This window comes from Urtica dioica, chromosome 7 (assembly GCF_054948205.1).
Source record: "Urtica dioica subsp. dioica isolate 48M chromosome 7, U.dioica_male_clone48M_v1_H2, whole genome shotgun sequence".
Lineage (NCBI taxonomy): Eukaryota > Viridiplantae > Streptophyta > Magnoliopsida > Rosales > Urticaceae > Urtica > Urtica dioica.
Window position 1 is genome coordinate 42,870,743 of NC_142762.1, and position 13,953 is coordinate 42,884,695.

A 13,953-nucleotide genomic window follows, 5' to 3' on the forward strand; every position below is an offset into this window, starting at 1 on the left:
CATATGTTATTCTTATACAATTTTTATTTATTAATTTTTTATCTGAATTTTAGTTTTAAAATAAATTAAAAATAAATTTAATAAATTTATTTAGTAATAATAAGGGTAATGTTGTAAAAAAAAAATTTAATTCCATTCTATTCCAATAATAACCAAACATGTTATTGTGTATTCAATAAGTTATTCCAATATGCTTATCAAACAAAATAATCAAGTTTTGAATCTCATTCTTATTAACATTCTCATTCCCATTACACCAGTTCAACAAAACATGCCCTCAGTGCTTGAATTAAAGTCCGAATTAGGAAAGTGACGTGCTGTTTAAGCATCCGATGACGTCGGATACGGAAACGGCGCCGTTTCCTTGGCAAAGGTGAAATCAATATCTATAAAAATGTATCCTCTGTAGGTCGTTCTCACTCTCTAGTTATTTAGTTGCAAAAGTTTAAGCAAAAACCAAAGTAAAAAAAAAATGGATGAGTTCAAAGGCCAGCCTCGGCTCCCGAAATTCGCGGTACCGAAACGGTACGATGTACGGCTCAGACCAGACCTCGTCGCTTGTGAATTTTCCGGTACCGTCTCTGTCGACGTCGATGTTGTCTCCGACACTCGTTTCCTCGTCCTCAACACCGCGGATCTCTCTGTCGTCCCGGGTTCCGTGTCGTTCTCCGGCAAGAACTCGTCTGAGGTATCGTCGTGATATTCCGGTTTTTCACTTTGGCTGTTCGCGCGTGCTTGGGTTGGGATCGCAGGGAAATGATTTTTTTTTTTTTTTTTTTTCGTTGTGGATTTTTTTTTTTCGATCAAGGGTTGGATTTTTTTTGGTGAAGCGTATTTCTGCTCGGATTTCAGACTTTTCTGTTCTACTTTGGACTGGTGTGAAATGTTAGTTGTGAGATTAGAATGAGTACAGATTTCCAATTAGGAAAAAGTTTGCAAGTAATTTTGTTCTTTGGTTTCAAAGATGCCTTTTTTTTTTTGACGAGTTGAATTCTTCGGACAGGTGTCCAAGCCTTCGAAGGTGGAAATTTTCGAAGAAGACGAGATTTTGGTCATGGAATTCGCAGAGTCGCTCACTATAGGTGTCGGAGTTTTGACTATTGAATTTGCAGGGATTTTGAATGACAAAATGAAGGGGTTTTATCGAAGGTAGCACGTCTAAATGCGTTGTTCATATTCTATTCAGTATTTATAGATGAATTGGATTACAATTGTTCTATTGTTACAATTTAAGCGCGAGCTTTAGACTTGCTGATTTTTCTGCACAGTACTTATGAGCATAATGGCGAGAAGAAGAATATGGCAGTGACACAGTTTGAACCAGCTGATGCCCGGAGATGCTTTCCCTGTTGGGATGAGCCTGCTTGCAAAGTATTCCTCTCTTTTTGCGTTTCTTGCCCAAATTTAGGGTTATTGTAGGTTTGCTATTGATGAAGCATTTATCAACTTTCAACCATTTCATGCATATAAATCTGGATTGGGAATTATTTTTTTTTTCTCCTATGGCGCTATACTGAGTGTTTATTATCCCCACGTCTTTACAGGCTATATTCAAAATTACATTAGAGGTGCCGTTAGGATTAGTAGCCCTTTCTAACATGCCGGTTATTGAAGATAAAGTGGATGGACAACTCAGAACAGTCTCGTACCAGGAATCACCAATAATGTCGACATATTTGGTGGCGATCGTTGTCGGTTTGTTTGATTATGTGGAAGACCGTACTTCTGACGGTAAAATCATGCAAAATGTTTACTATCGCATTTCGGAGAGTGAATCTTGTATTTATACTGCCAATTAATTTCACTGCAGGGGTCAATGTTCGAGTGTACTGTCAAGTTGGGAAGTCAAACCAAGGAAAGTTTGCACTACATGTTGCTGTTAAGACACTCGACTTGTACAAAGAGTACGTTTTGTGTTAAAAGAGTGCTCTACAAGCTTCTTGGTCATCCTACAAGCTCTGGTTTTGGTTCTTTCAATCTTTATTTTATTTGACTGATGGAAACACGTCTTCAGATACTTCGAGGTGCCATATCCTTTGCCCAAATTGGATATGATAGCTATTCCAGATTTCGCTGCTGGAGCCATGGAGAACTATGGTTTAGTTACTTACCGCGAAACAGCTTTACTCTTTGATGATCAACATTCTGCAGCTTCTAACAAGCAAAGGGTAAGCATTTGAGACCTAGTCGTTTGCTTACATAGTTAGATATGATCCATTTGTATTAAATGTTTTGTTTTTTTACTTGACCATTTCTGTAAGGTGGCAACTGTTGTAGCCCATGAGCTGGCACATCAATGGTTTGGCAATCTTGTGACGATGGAGTGGTGGACAGATTTATGGCTGAATGAGGGATTTGCAACATGGGTTCGTAATTTTTTTCAAGAAAGCTTCTTTATATGTTGCCTGCTTCACTTGCTAATTTAGAGAATTCTTTAAATGGATAGGTGAGCTATTTAGCTTGCGACAGCTTGTTCCCGGAGTGGAAAGTATGGACTCAGTTTCTTGATGAATCCGTTGGTGGGCTCAGGCTGGATGGACTTGAAGAGTCTCACCCGATTCAGGTGCTTCTTTGTAGATTGAGTTTCAACTATTCAGCTGTACATTTTGGATTGGATATATAACTTTCAGTCAATGTGTGTATGTTTTATTTTATTTTATAATTAATTATTAGTTCTTGTTTTCAGGTGGAGATAGGGCATGCATCAGAGATTGATGAGATCTTTGATGCCATAAGTTATAAAAAAGGTGCTTCTGTTATTAGAATGCTACAGAACTATCTTGGTGCTGAAAAATTTCAGGTTTGTAACAATCAATCTCATGACAAATGTGCCTTATGGGTTACTAATATTCTATTACTACGTGCAATCAGAGGTCACTTGCTTCGTACATCAAAAAGCATGCCTACTCCAATGCAAAGACAGAGGACTTATGGGCTGCCCTTGAGGAAGGATCTGGGGAACCTGTGACAAAGCTGATGAATACCTGGACGAAACAACAAGGATACCCTGTCGTGTCAGTCAGTGTGAAAGATCATAAATTGGAGTTTGAGCAGGTTTATTTTAATGACTTGTTTCTATTGTGTGAACAATAACTATATTTCTTCATGTCTTTTCCCCTCCAATTAGCGAACACTTTATCTTATTTTTTATGTTATGCATTTCAGACTCAGTTTTTGTCTAGTGGCTCCCCCGGGAATGGGAAATGGATTGTCCCAATAACGATAATATGTGGCTCATATGATATCCGCAAAAGTTTCCTGTTAGAAAACGATACCACGACGCTGGACATGAATGAATTCTTGGGTTGCTCAATTTCCAAGGACAGCATTGTTGAGTCTGGAAGTGGAGAAAAATGTGGTGGAAACAGTGCCAAGTGCGGTTGGATAAAACTCAATGTGGACCAGGCTGGTTTCTACAGAGTCAAGTACGATGAGGACCTTGCAGCTAAGCTCAGACATGCAATAGAGAAGAAATATTTGTCAGCATTAGACCGTTTCGGTAAATTTTTATTTCATTTATGCTTACTTTGGATTTATGGAGAGAACAGTGACAGAATTGCATTATGATATTATGTATCAGGCATTTTGGATGATGCATTTGCCCTCTGCATGGCTCGCCAGCAGTCTTTTGTCTCTTTGATTACGTTAATGGGTGCTTACAAGGACGAAACTGAGTATACCGTCCTTTCCAACCTAATCAGTGTATGTCTAAGTCTCAGTCTGTTCTTAGATCAATACATGGTATTTGGATTTAGTTCTCATTTTGTTCCCGACTCATACAGGTAAGTTATAAACTAACAAGGATTGCTGCTGATGCCGTGCCTGAGCTTCTGGGTCTTGTGAAGCAAACTATGATAAATCTTTTCCAAAGCTCTGCCGAGTAAGTTATTTATGGCAGAAGTATATATTTCCTAAGCTAGTGGTAGTGTGAGTGAGTGTGTGTGTGTGTCCAACATATCCATTGCATTTCACGTGTAATCATGCTGAGAAGCTTTGTTGGAGGAACTGTTAGTACGCAATGACGAGCTTGTGAAATCATTATGAAAATTTAATTACTGGCAAATAAGTATGTTAACTCTTACAGAAGTTGGGTCATGAAGGAGTGGGAGCGTTTGGAAAACCGGCCAGAATATTTTCTGTTTGAAAATACGTTATTTTCTTTAACATCACTTACCATACTTCAGGAGGCTTGGCTGGCAGCCTAAATCTGGTGAGAGCCATTTAGATGCGATGCTGAGAGGTGAAATTTTGACAGCTCTTGCCATATTCGGGCATGATCCGACTCTCAATGAAGCCGCTACACGTTTCCATTCATTCCTAGAGGACAGAAATACGCCGCTACTTCCTCCTGATATCAGAAGGGTTTGTATCGAGCAGTGTAAAACAATAGTAACACTGGTAAATGCCCATATTAATGGGGTTTTTTTTTTTTTTTTTTTTTTTTTTGCGGAACGCGCTTTTGCAGGCAGCGTATGTGGGTGTAATGCAGAGAGCCAATGCATCAAACAGATCAGACTATGATTCTCTTCTCAGACTCTACAGAGAGTGTGATTTGAGCCAAGAGAAAACACGCATTTTGAGTAAATATCCGTTGAGATTTGTAACGGATTAATTTCACAAGGATTAGCTTCAACATTTTTTTTCCTTCTTTTATCTATCTTGTAGGTTCATTAGCATCTTGTCCGGATCCTTGTATAGTACAGGAAGTTCTGAACTTTCTGCTCTCTTCTGAGGTAACAATACGCTCAACAGTTTATCTCCAGTCCAGAATCACAAAATTTTATTCGGTGCGCATAATATGAGATATCTAAACCTGAGTGTATTGAGCATTGACTTCACTTCAAATTTGTTCAGGTTCGTAATCAAGACGCCATTATGGGACTTTCTGTTGGCATGGAAGGACGTGAAGTAGCTTGGACATGGTTGAAGGTAAAAATCATTTTTTGTCTGTAAAATAAAAATACACAAAACTTACTCTTTTTTTTTTTTTTTTATTCGAAACCACACATGCCTAAGCACTTGATGATCCAAAATGCAACAATAAATCTCCGTTCAGCCCTTTCATAACCTGCTAGCCTTGGTCTTTTGTAAATACAGTTATTTAAAAAAAAAAAAAAAAAAATTGTTAGCCTTACACCGGTGAATCACCGGGTGTGTTAACAGGGAAAGCCGAAGGCGGTTGCCATCCCTGTCAGGGGAGATGCCAACCATCTCTCCTTTCTAAGAACACTGTAAATACAGTTATAAATGCAAACAAAAATATAAATTGAAATAAACCGAGTAGTAATCGACGAACAATAGAAGTAAAAACATTCCACTTGAAAATGGTGTCATATTTAAGTTCATGGTATTCTTAACAAAAACAAAGTAATTTTTTTTTTAAGATCAGGAATTAAATTACTCCCGATTTATTTCTATTTTTTTTCTAACTTCCAATGTTTGTGATTGTTTAGGAGAACTGGGATTACATCTCAAAGACGTGGGGTTCTGGCTTCTTGATAACTCGTTTTGTCGAAGCAATCGTCTCACCGGTACGTTCTCTTCCTTTTTTTCCTTCTTTATTTTGACTCCATATCAGCGTCTTTAACTTTTCTCTCGTGGCACAGTTTGCTTCGTTTGAGAAGTGCAAGGAAGTAGAGGAAGTGTTTGCAGGGCGTACTATCCCGGCAATGGCTAGAACGTTGAAGCAGAGCATCGAGCGAGTCCGCATCAATGCCAGCTGGGTTCACAGCGTTCAGTACGAGAAAACCCTCGCCGATGCAGTCACTAAGTTGGCCTCTAGGAGTGATCTCTAGAAAATCCTGGCCTTCTCATCATATGAATTGATGACTTGTTTTCTCATTAGACCATGTTTTGGATTCAGCCACAACCACAACAATAGACTTATTTCTCTACTTTCAATTCTGTAAAATTTAGCTATCATCCATTGTAAATAAAAGGCCTGATTCGAGTGAAGAATTAGACAGAATACACTGGTTTGGTGTTAAAAACTGATTGTTCACAAATTATGTGGGTTTGTTTTTTTTCTCATTGCTTTTGCTACAAATACAATACATTATAAAACTACAAATACAATAGTGGTACCTACCATAATTTAATCGTTAATTACACACCAGAGTTCAATCTGCACTGACTTTGTGTCTTTCAAAAAAAAAAAAAAACTAAAAATACAATACAAGTTTAACATATATATATATATATATATATATATATATATATATAATGAAATACATACAAATATACGAGTAAAATGTTATTATACATGCATATATATCTATTAACATATATATATATATATATATATATATCTATTTAAAATATAATTGTTATAATGATTTTTTGTACGAAATAGCCAATTTAAACTAAGTGTTAAGCAAAATAGTCAAAGTTTCATAAGTTAATGCATTATAGTCACTCATAGTGTAAAATACTACAAAAAATTAGCTACGTAAGTCACTTAAACTATATGAATTGTAAATTAGCCAACCTTTGGTAAATACTTTGTAAATAGCCAACTTGCATACGTGGCAACCTATTAACTACCTAAAATATATGTTTAGTTGTGTTAAATAAAGCTTTTATTAATCTGTTAATAAGTTTACTTGGCTATTTACAAGAAATTAACCAAAGGTGGGCTATATCTCAATCCACTATATCCGTGTGGCTATATAACTTAATAACCCAAAATACTAATATATCTTTGATATTCGAGTGAACCCGTTTTTCAGGATTTCAAAATAATTATTCTAGTTGTTCAAAATTTTAATCCACTTTTTTACAATGCACTTTTTATATATACCAAATAGTTTCAAAATTAGTTTCATTGTCAAAATTAGGCAACAAATTTTCAAAAATTTAATCATGCCTTCAGTTTTGTTGATCTATTTCAAAACACACAAACAAGTTACATGATTTCATAAATTTAATTGTGCCTTCGGAATATTTAATTCACCATCTAAACAGGCAACAAAATGTTTGAAGTCTAGCCATCTGCAACGTGAAGGCTACGAAGTATCAAAATATTTAATCTTGCTTCCAAAATATTTAATCTATTCTTCTATGAAGAAGAAGAAGAAGAAGAAGAAGAAGACGAATACATTGATGGTGGTGGTGATGACGATCGACAACGATATTGATGACCATCCATTAAAATTATAGTCAGACAATTTAACTAATTGACGAAATAGCCCAACGTATGCCTATGTCTCCATTATATGATGCATGCGTCATATATTAGTTTTGTCTATATGCCTAATTATGATAGCATTTGAATACTATTTTATGATTTGTAGTGTGTATTTTTAATTAATTTGTTATTTTGAATATGTAGCATTTGAAACCTATTTTATCTTTTGAATTTAGAGACCTATATATATACATATATATTGGATATTTTTAATTATATTTTGTTATATGATTTCCATAGATATATCGGTATACAAGGCCGGCCCTGGGCTAAGGCGAGCTAGGCCCAGGCCTAGGGCCCCATATGTGGATGGGCCCCAAAAATTTACACTTTTTGCCTATTTTTAAGAAAATTTACGTTTTTTACCCTAAAAATTTACACTTTTGGCCCATTTTTTAAAAAAATTACACTTTTTACCATGAAAATTTAATTTTTTATTAGTATTTTAGGGCCCCAAAATATTGATTCGCCTAGGGCCCCCGGTGAGTTTGGGCCGACCCTGTCGGTATATATCATCAATATCATCAGTAGTCGGTATTCAAATTATTATAGGATATCGATAGTCGATATATCAATAAAATCAAAATTTCGGTATCAGTATTTTAGTCTTTGGTCCGGTGTACAAACGACTGCATTATGCATTTAAAAATTACTAATAAAATCTTTTAATATTAAAAATGTTTTTCGTAAAATTCAACGCAAAAATAAAAGAGTGCCATCCAGGTGGGATTTAAAGTAAATTGAATACTACATCTTCATATTTATTGACATTGGAAAGAGCATTGATCATATCCGAAAATAAATAAAGATATATAAAATTATAAGCTTTTTTTTTTTTTTTTTTTGGATTTTCATGCAGATTTTCAACGTGCGTAAAAACATATTTTTAGTAAGAGAGTTGGCTCATTGTCATAAGTTGCATCGCCACTCACACACTCTCTCTCGTCAATTGTGAGAGAAGAAGATGGAGCAATTCAAAGGCCAGTCCAGACTCCCCAAATTCGCTACACCCAAACGCTACGATGTACGACTCTCACCAGACCTCGTCGCTTGCCGATTCTCCGGCACCGTCTCCGTCGACCTCGATGTCGTCTCCGACACTCGCTTCCTCGTCCTCAACGCCGCCGACCTCTCCTTCGTCCCCGCCTCTCTCTCCTTCTCTTCCGAGAACTCCTCCGAGGTGTTTGAACTTGAATCAGGCTTTTGCTTTTGCTTTTGCTGTATTGATTTTGAAGCTGCTTTAGTTTTTAATTTCTTTCTTTAATTGTGAATTTTTGTCCTGATTTAGATTTGCGAATGAGTGTATGGAGTTTACTAGAGCTGCTTCTAGGGCTGAGCTTTGCAAATAGTTTCTATTTATGCGTGTGAGATTGATGAATTGATGAGTTCCTCGGAGAGGAGAGTAAAGTTGTGTCTTTTTTTAGATTGTGAAATGAGTGTTAGGGACTCAATGAGAGCCATTTCTATATGGCTGAGCTTTACAGTTAGTGTGACACTGATAAATTGAGTTTACGGGACAGGCTCTACAGATTATAAAAATGGGAGTTTTTGAAGAAGATCAAATTTTGGTCTTGGAGTTTGCTGAGACGTTACCAATAGGAGCTGGGGTTTTGACTGCTGGGTTTGAAGGGATTCTGAATGACGATATGAGGGGCTTTTATAGAAGGTAATTTTATAACATATATATAAAGTCTTTCTAAGTCCGTTTATAAAGTTGGGATGTTGCTTCTTCTGTATAGTACTTACGAGTATGAAGGCAAGGAGAAGAACATGGCTGTCACGCAGTTTGAATCAGTCGATGCTCGTAGGTGTTTCCCGTGTTGGGACGAACCTGCTTTCAAGGTCATTTTTTTCTTTTTCTTTTTTTCATTAATCCACTTGATATTATGTGCTTATATATCACCTCGCTTCTTTCTGATGTGATACTCGTGATTTAGGCTAAGTTCAAAATTACATTAGCGGTGCCATCTAATGAAGTAGCCCTCTCAAACATGCCTATCCTTGAAGAGAAAGTAGATGGGGATCTCAGAATTGTTTCATATCAAGAATCTCCGTTAATGTCCACGTATTTGGTGGCAATTGTTGTTTGCTTGTTTGATTATGTAGAAGATTATACGTCTGATGGTAACTTAGATCCACGTCCAATAAAGTGCAAATTTCCTTACTGAAGTGTATTATTCTTGTTCTCAGCTGTGCAATTTTGCGTGTTACCTTAGGTATCAAAGTTCGAGTGTACTGTCAAGTGGGTAAGACGAAGCAAGGAGAGTTTGCGTTACATGTTGGTGTTAAGTCACTTGAATTCTATAGAGAGTATGTTTCAGATTAGTGAAATTTTTAGTTTTTCTTAGTGATATTCTGTTAATTATTTTTTCTGGTGTAACTTCTTGCGGTCGATTTTCTGTTTATATTGTGTACTCAATAGATTCTTTGGGATTCCTTATGCTTTACCCAAATTGGATATGATTGCAATCCCCGATTTTGCTGCTGGAGCCATGGAGAATTATGGTTTGGTTACTTTCCGTGAATCAGATTTACTGTATGATGATGAACACTCTTCAGCTGCGAACAAGAAAAATGTAGTCTTAATCTTCAGTTCATAAGTTCCAATCATTTATATGTCATGGATGACTATGGTCTGTGATATCTGATTATTTCGCCTTGCTGCTTCAATGAAGGTTGCGGTTACTGTTGCCCATGAACTGGCACACCAATGGTTTGGAAATCTTGTAACTATGGAATGGTGGACAGACTTATGGTTAAACGAGGGATTCGCAACATGGGTGGGCTATCTTTATAAGAAAAAAATCGTTCATATATGATGCATGTCGAGTATACTAAGTAAAAAAATGAAATTGATTGCTTTTAGATGAGCTACTTGGCTAATGATAGCGTGTTCCCGGAGTGGAAAGTATGGACTCAGTTCCTTGACGAATTAACCAGTGGGCTCAGGCTGGATGGACTTGAAGAATCTCATCCCATTGAGGTATACTTCTATGCAGACCAACTTGACAATATTTTCTGTATGCATTGTTTTTTACTCAAAGCTTGTATATTTTTGTTTTGTTTCTAGGTGGAGATAAACCATGCATCTGAGATTGATGAAATATTTGATGACATAAGCTATAGCAAAGGTGCTGCTATTATTAGAATGTTACAGAGCTATCTTGGTGCTCAAAGCTTTCAGGTTTGCACTACAATCTCGCTTTGGATAAGTTTGCAGGAAATTAATTGAACTTTTCAACCCACTGATGGCTGCAGTTATGGTGACCATGATAATTATAACTGAATTAGCACATATTTAAGTTGGATTTGAAGTTGTTTGCGTGTTTAGAATGTTCAGGTGAAGAGTATTAAAAAAAATCTAGGTTCACTCTATTGTGTTGTCCTGGGTTATATGTTAAGACTCGAAGAAATTTCCTCTTAGTATGAAAATCCTTGATGACAAATATGAAAATTCCACGATGCTTGCCCTATTCTTATTAAGATTTCCGTGTCTCTTCTCTGATTGTTGTTGACTCAAATATACATCATGCAATCAGAGGTCACTTGCCTCATACATAAAAAAGCATGCGTTCTCAAATGCAAAGACAGAAGACTTATGGGAATCCCTTGAAGAGGGATCTGGAGAGCCGGTGAAGGAGCTAATGAATACATGGACGAAACAGCAAGGATACCCGGTCGTGTCTGTCAAAGTCAAAGATCATAAGTTGGTGTTTGAGCAGGTTATCTTGTCTCCAATTTCTCCATCCCAATGTCATTTCGGATCTACTTTCTCCTCAAATTTATGAAAATTTCATGGAGAACTCACTTACTGGCAACATTATATTTTTCAGTCCCAGTTCTTGTACAGTGGCTCTTCTGGTGATGGGCAATGGATTGTCCCGATAACATTATGCTGTGGCTCCTATGATGTCCGCAAGAATTTCCTATTGAAAACCAAGTCTCAAACACTCGACATGGATGCAGTTTCTGGTTGCTCGATTTCCTATGACAGCTTGGTAAATATCGCGAAAGATGACGAAAATGGTGCTACATGTACTTGGGTAAAAGTCAATGTGGATCAGACCGGTTTCTACAGAGTGAGATATGATGAGATCCTTGTAGCTGAACTAATACATGCAATAGAGAAAAACTACTTATCTGCAACCGACCGATTCGGTAATTTTGATATTTACATCAACTTTTTTTTTATGTTGTACACTACTTTACTGAAATAGGGGCATTAAAAATCACTATGTTTCTCTCAACAGGAATACTTGACGATTCATATGCCCTTTGTATGGCTGGCAAGGAGTCTTATGTTTCTTTGCTTACCTTGATGGTTGCTTACAAGGATGAAGTTGATTATACCGTCCTTTCAAACTTAATAACTGTAATGTCCAGCTCTAGATCCTTGTCAAACAGGCAGCTTCTTAATTGATCCCATCTGGACCTTAAGTTTTTACCTAAAGTAAATTTTTTTTACAGGTGAGTTTCCAATTAGTACGGATCGCATCTGATGCTGTGCCTGAGCTGTTAGATCCCATCAAACGAATTTTTATCAACCTTTTTCTAAAATCTGCAGAGTAAGTTGTGCTCTTCTGATACCTCAATAAATTAAAACCTAACCCGAGATCATATGGAAACTAACTTTAACTTTCATCCAGCCGTTGAAGATATATTTCTTTTAATTGGCATTAAAAAAATCTCAAAGATATAGCACTAGAACAAGTTGTATCAATGAATCAAAATCATTCTATCATGAAGTTATGAGGGAGACTGTCACAGAACATAAATTCAACTATTGCCTTTAAAATTTAATTCAACTTTTGAGATCTCTAACAATATTTCAGGAGACTTGGCTGGCAGCCTAAAGCTGGGGAGAGCGATTTAGATGCAATGTTAAGAGGAAAAGTTTTGACTGCCTTGTCTATTTTTGGACATGACGCGACCTTGGACGAAGCAAGTATGCGGTTCCATGTGTTCTTAGATGACAGAAATACACCACTCCTTCCTCCGGATTTAAGAAAGGTAACGTCCATTAAAGATTTCATCACTCGATGAAATAATTAATTAACTGTTTAAGGTCAGAATTAGTATTATTGAGAGTTAGTCTATAAATAGAAGCTAAAAATAATAATTTAGAGGGGGGTGATTAGTTTGGTTTAGGCTTAACCTTTTAGGAGAGTTACGGGTCTCTTGAATACGCGGTTATCTTATAGTCTCTATCGTTTATCAATGGAATTCAGATGTTTTTATCATATTGTTTACAGGCAGCATATGTGGGCGTTATGCAGCGAGTCACTGCATCAAACAGATTGGATTTCGATAGCCTTCTAAAAGTTTATAGGGAGAGTGGTTCAAGCCAGGAAAAAACCGTTATTTTAGGTACGCTATTCAGAATTAATTAGTCTCATCTGCATGTGTATTATACACCTGTTTATTTTTATTTTTTTCATTTGCGTGCAGGTTCTTTGGCATCTTGTCCGGATCCCAGTATAGTTTTGGAAGTTCTGAACTTTTTGTTGTCATCGGAGGTGACATTTAAGATTTTTTTTTAATTTTTACATCGAGTTAGAGCTTTTGAATTTCAATGCATGTTTCATAGTGAGCTTGAGTTCTCTCCAACCCATTTAGGTTCGTAATCAAGATGCTTTTTACGGAGTTTCTGTTAGCATGGAAGGACGCGAAGTAGCTTGGTCATGGCTGCAGGTAATGCATGCTGTTTAAAAGTACTTGCATTCAGGCAAAATGAGATATAATAACAAATAAATCAGATAAGTATGTTTCCCAGGCATCTCAGTATTGAAAATTTCATTACGTTTTTTATCTTCATTTTTCGATCAAGATTATGAAATGAGACCGATGCCTTTAATGCAGAGTAACTGGCCTTACATATCAGAAACGTGGGGATCTGGATCGTTGATGCCTCATTTCATCAGTGCAATCGTGACCCCGGTTTGTTATCGATAATTCTCTTTGATCCACTGTTTTAAGATTCTTACATAGAGATGTTCAAGTGACTCGATTCCTATACCACAGTTTGCTTCACTAGAGAAGGTTAAGGAAATAGAGGATTTCTTTGCGGACCATTCTATTCCGTCGATCGCCAGAACCGTGAAGCAAAGCATCGAGCGTGTGCGCATAAATGCAAACTGGGTTCGGAGTGTTCAGAGCGAGAAAGATCTCTCTGATGCTGTGAAGCGGCTGGAAGATAATAGTTGCGTTGCGCTCAAGAGGGAGCCACGCCGTTCTCAACACGTCCCACTCAAATTGCAGTTATGTTTTTGCTTCCTTTCGATCTTTCCGGCCCTGAAACTTGACTGTGTCTCGAGCTTCTTGAAAAAGTTGAAGAGCAAACTCGGTTAAAGACTGTTCGGAGAAAGGAAGATCTTGATGATACTGTGAAGCATGAGGATTCTTGTACAGACTATCACCAAGATTCAAATAATGCACGCTCAGAAAAAAACAAGTCTAATTTACAATAAATGATCTCTCAATCGAGATCATGATGCCGAGATTTATGTTCGAAACAAATTGTTGATGTAAACTTTCTTGTATTTTATGTGCTGAAAATAATTATGCTTATAGGAATGGTTATAAGTAAGCATTATAAGAAAACAATAATACTATTTAAAATGCTGTTCATGATCAAATGTCTGTGTTGGCCATTATTTGGCTTTTAAACAGCATAACGAACTAGGTCTCATGTTGTCTCTGGAGATAAAACTTTGAATAGAATATAACATTGCGGCTCAAGAAAAGTATATATATATATATATATATAT

General features: G+C 36.7%; 2 protein-coding genes and 1 non-coding gene across 3 annotated transcripts; 2 read left to right on the forward strand and 1 right to left on the reverse strand.

Annotated features, from left to right (window-relative positions):
- Positions 1 to 418: 418 nt before the first annotated feature.
- APM1 (aminopeptidase M1) lies at positions 419 to 6,028 on the forward strand. Its single transcript, XM_089619270.1, has 19 exons — positions 419 to 688; positions 1,004 to 1,149; positions 1,269 to 1,371; positions 1,545 to 1,731; positions 1,811 to 1,904; positions 2,015 to 2,168; positions 2,262 to 2,366; positions 2,447 to 2,563; positions 2,687 to 2,800; positions 2,872 to 3,054; positions 3,166 to 3,499; positions 3,581 to 3,702; positions 3,783 to 3,880; positions 4,185 to 4,362; positions 4,466 to 4,580; positions 4,666 to 4,733; positions 4,855 to 4,929; positions 5,454 to 5,531; positions 5,607 to 6,028. The coding sequence occupies exons 1-19, from the start codon at positions 473 to 475 to the stop codon at positions 5,793 to 5,795; spliced, it is 2,676 nt and encodes an 891-aa protein (XP_089475396.1). The 5' UTR covers positions 419 to 472; the 3' UTR covers positions 5,796 to 6,028.
- LOC149391816 (U6atac minor spliceosomal RNA) lies at positions 5,114 to 5,230 on the reverse strand. Its single transcript, XR_016300430.1, has one exon. It is a non-coding gene; the product is annotated as a U6atac minor spliceosomal RNA (small nuclear RNA).
- A 2,072-nt stretch (positions 6,029 to 8,100) lies between the features above and the next one.
- LOC149391817 (aminopeptidase M1-like) lies at positions 8,101 to 13,813 on the forward strand. The gene is made up of 19 exons (XM_089621193.1): positions 8,101 to 8,366; positions 8,707 to 8,852; positions 8,926 to 9,028; positions 9,124 to 9,310; positions 9,403 to 9,496; positions 9,609 to 9,762; positions 9,862 to 9,966; positions 10,053 to 10,169; positions 10,257 to 10,370; positions 10,726 to 10,908; positions 11,020 to 11,344; positions 11,437 to 11,558; positions 11,654 to 11,751; positions 12,019 to 12,196; positions 12,439 to 12,553; positions 12,635 to 12,702; positions 12,803 to 12,877; positions 13,046 to 13,123; positions 13,208 to 13,813. Exons 1-19 carry the CDS (start codon positions 8,151 to 8,153, stop codon positions 13,532 to 13,534), a joined length of 2,805 nt encoding a protein of 934 aa, XP_089477319.1. The 5' UTR covers positions 8,101 to 8,150; the 3' UTR covers positions 13,535 to 13,813.
- Positions 13,814 to 13,953: the final 140 nt, after the last annotated feature.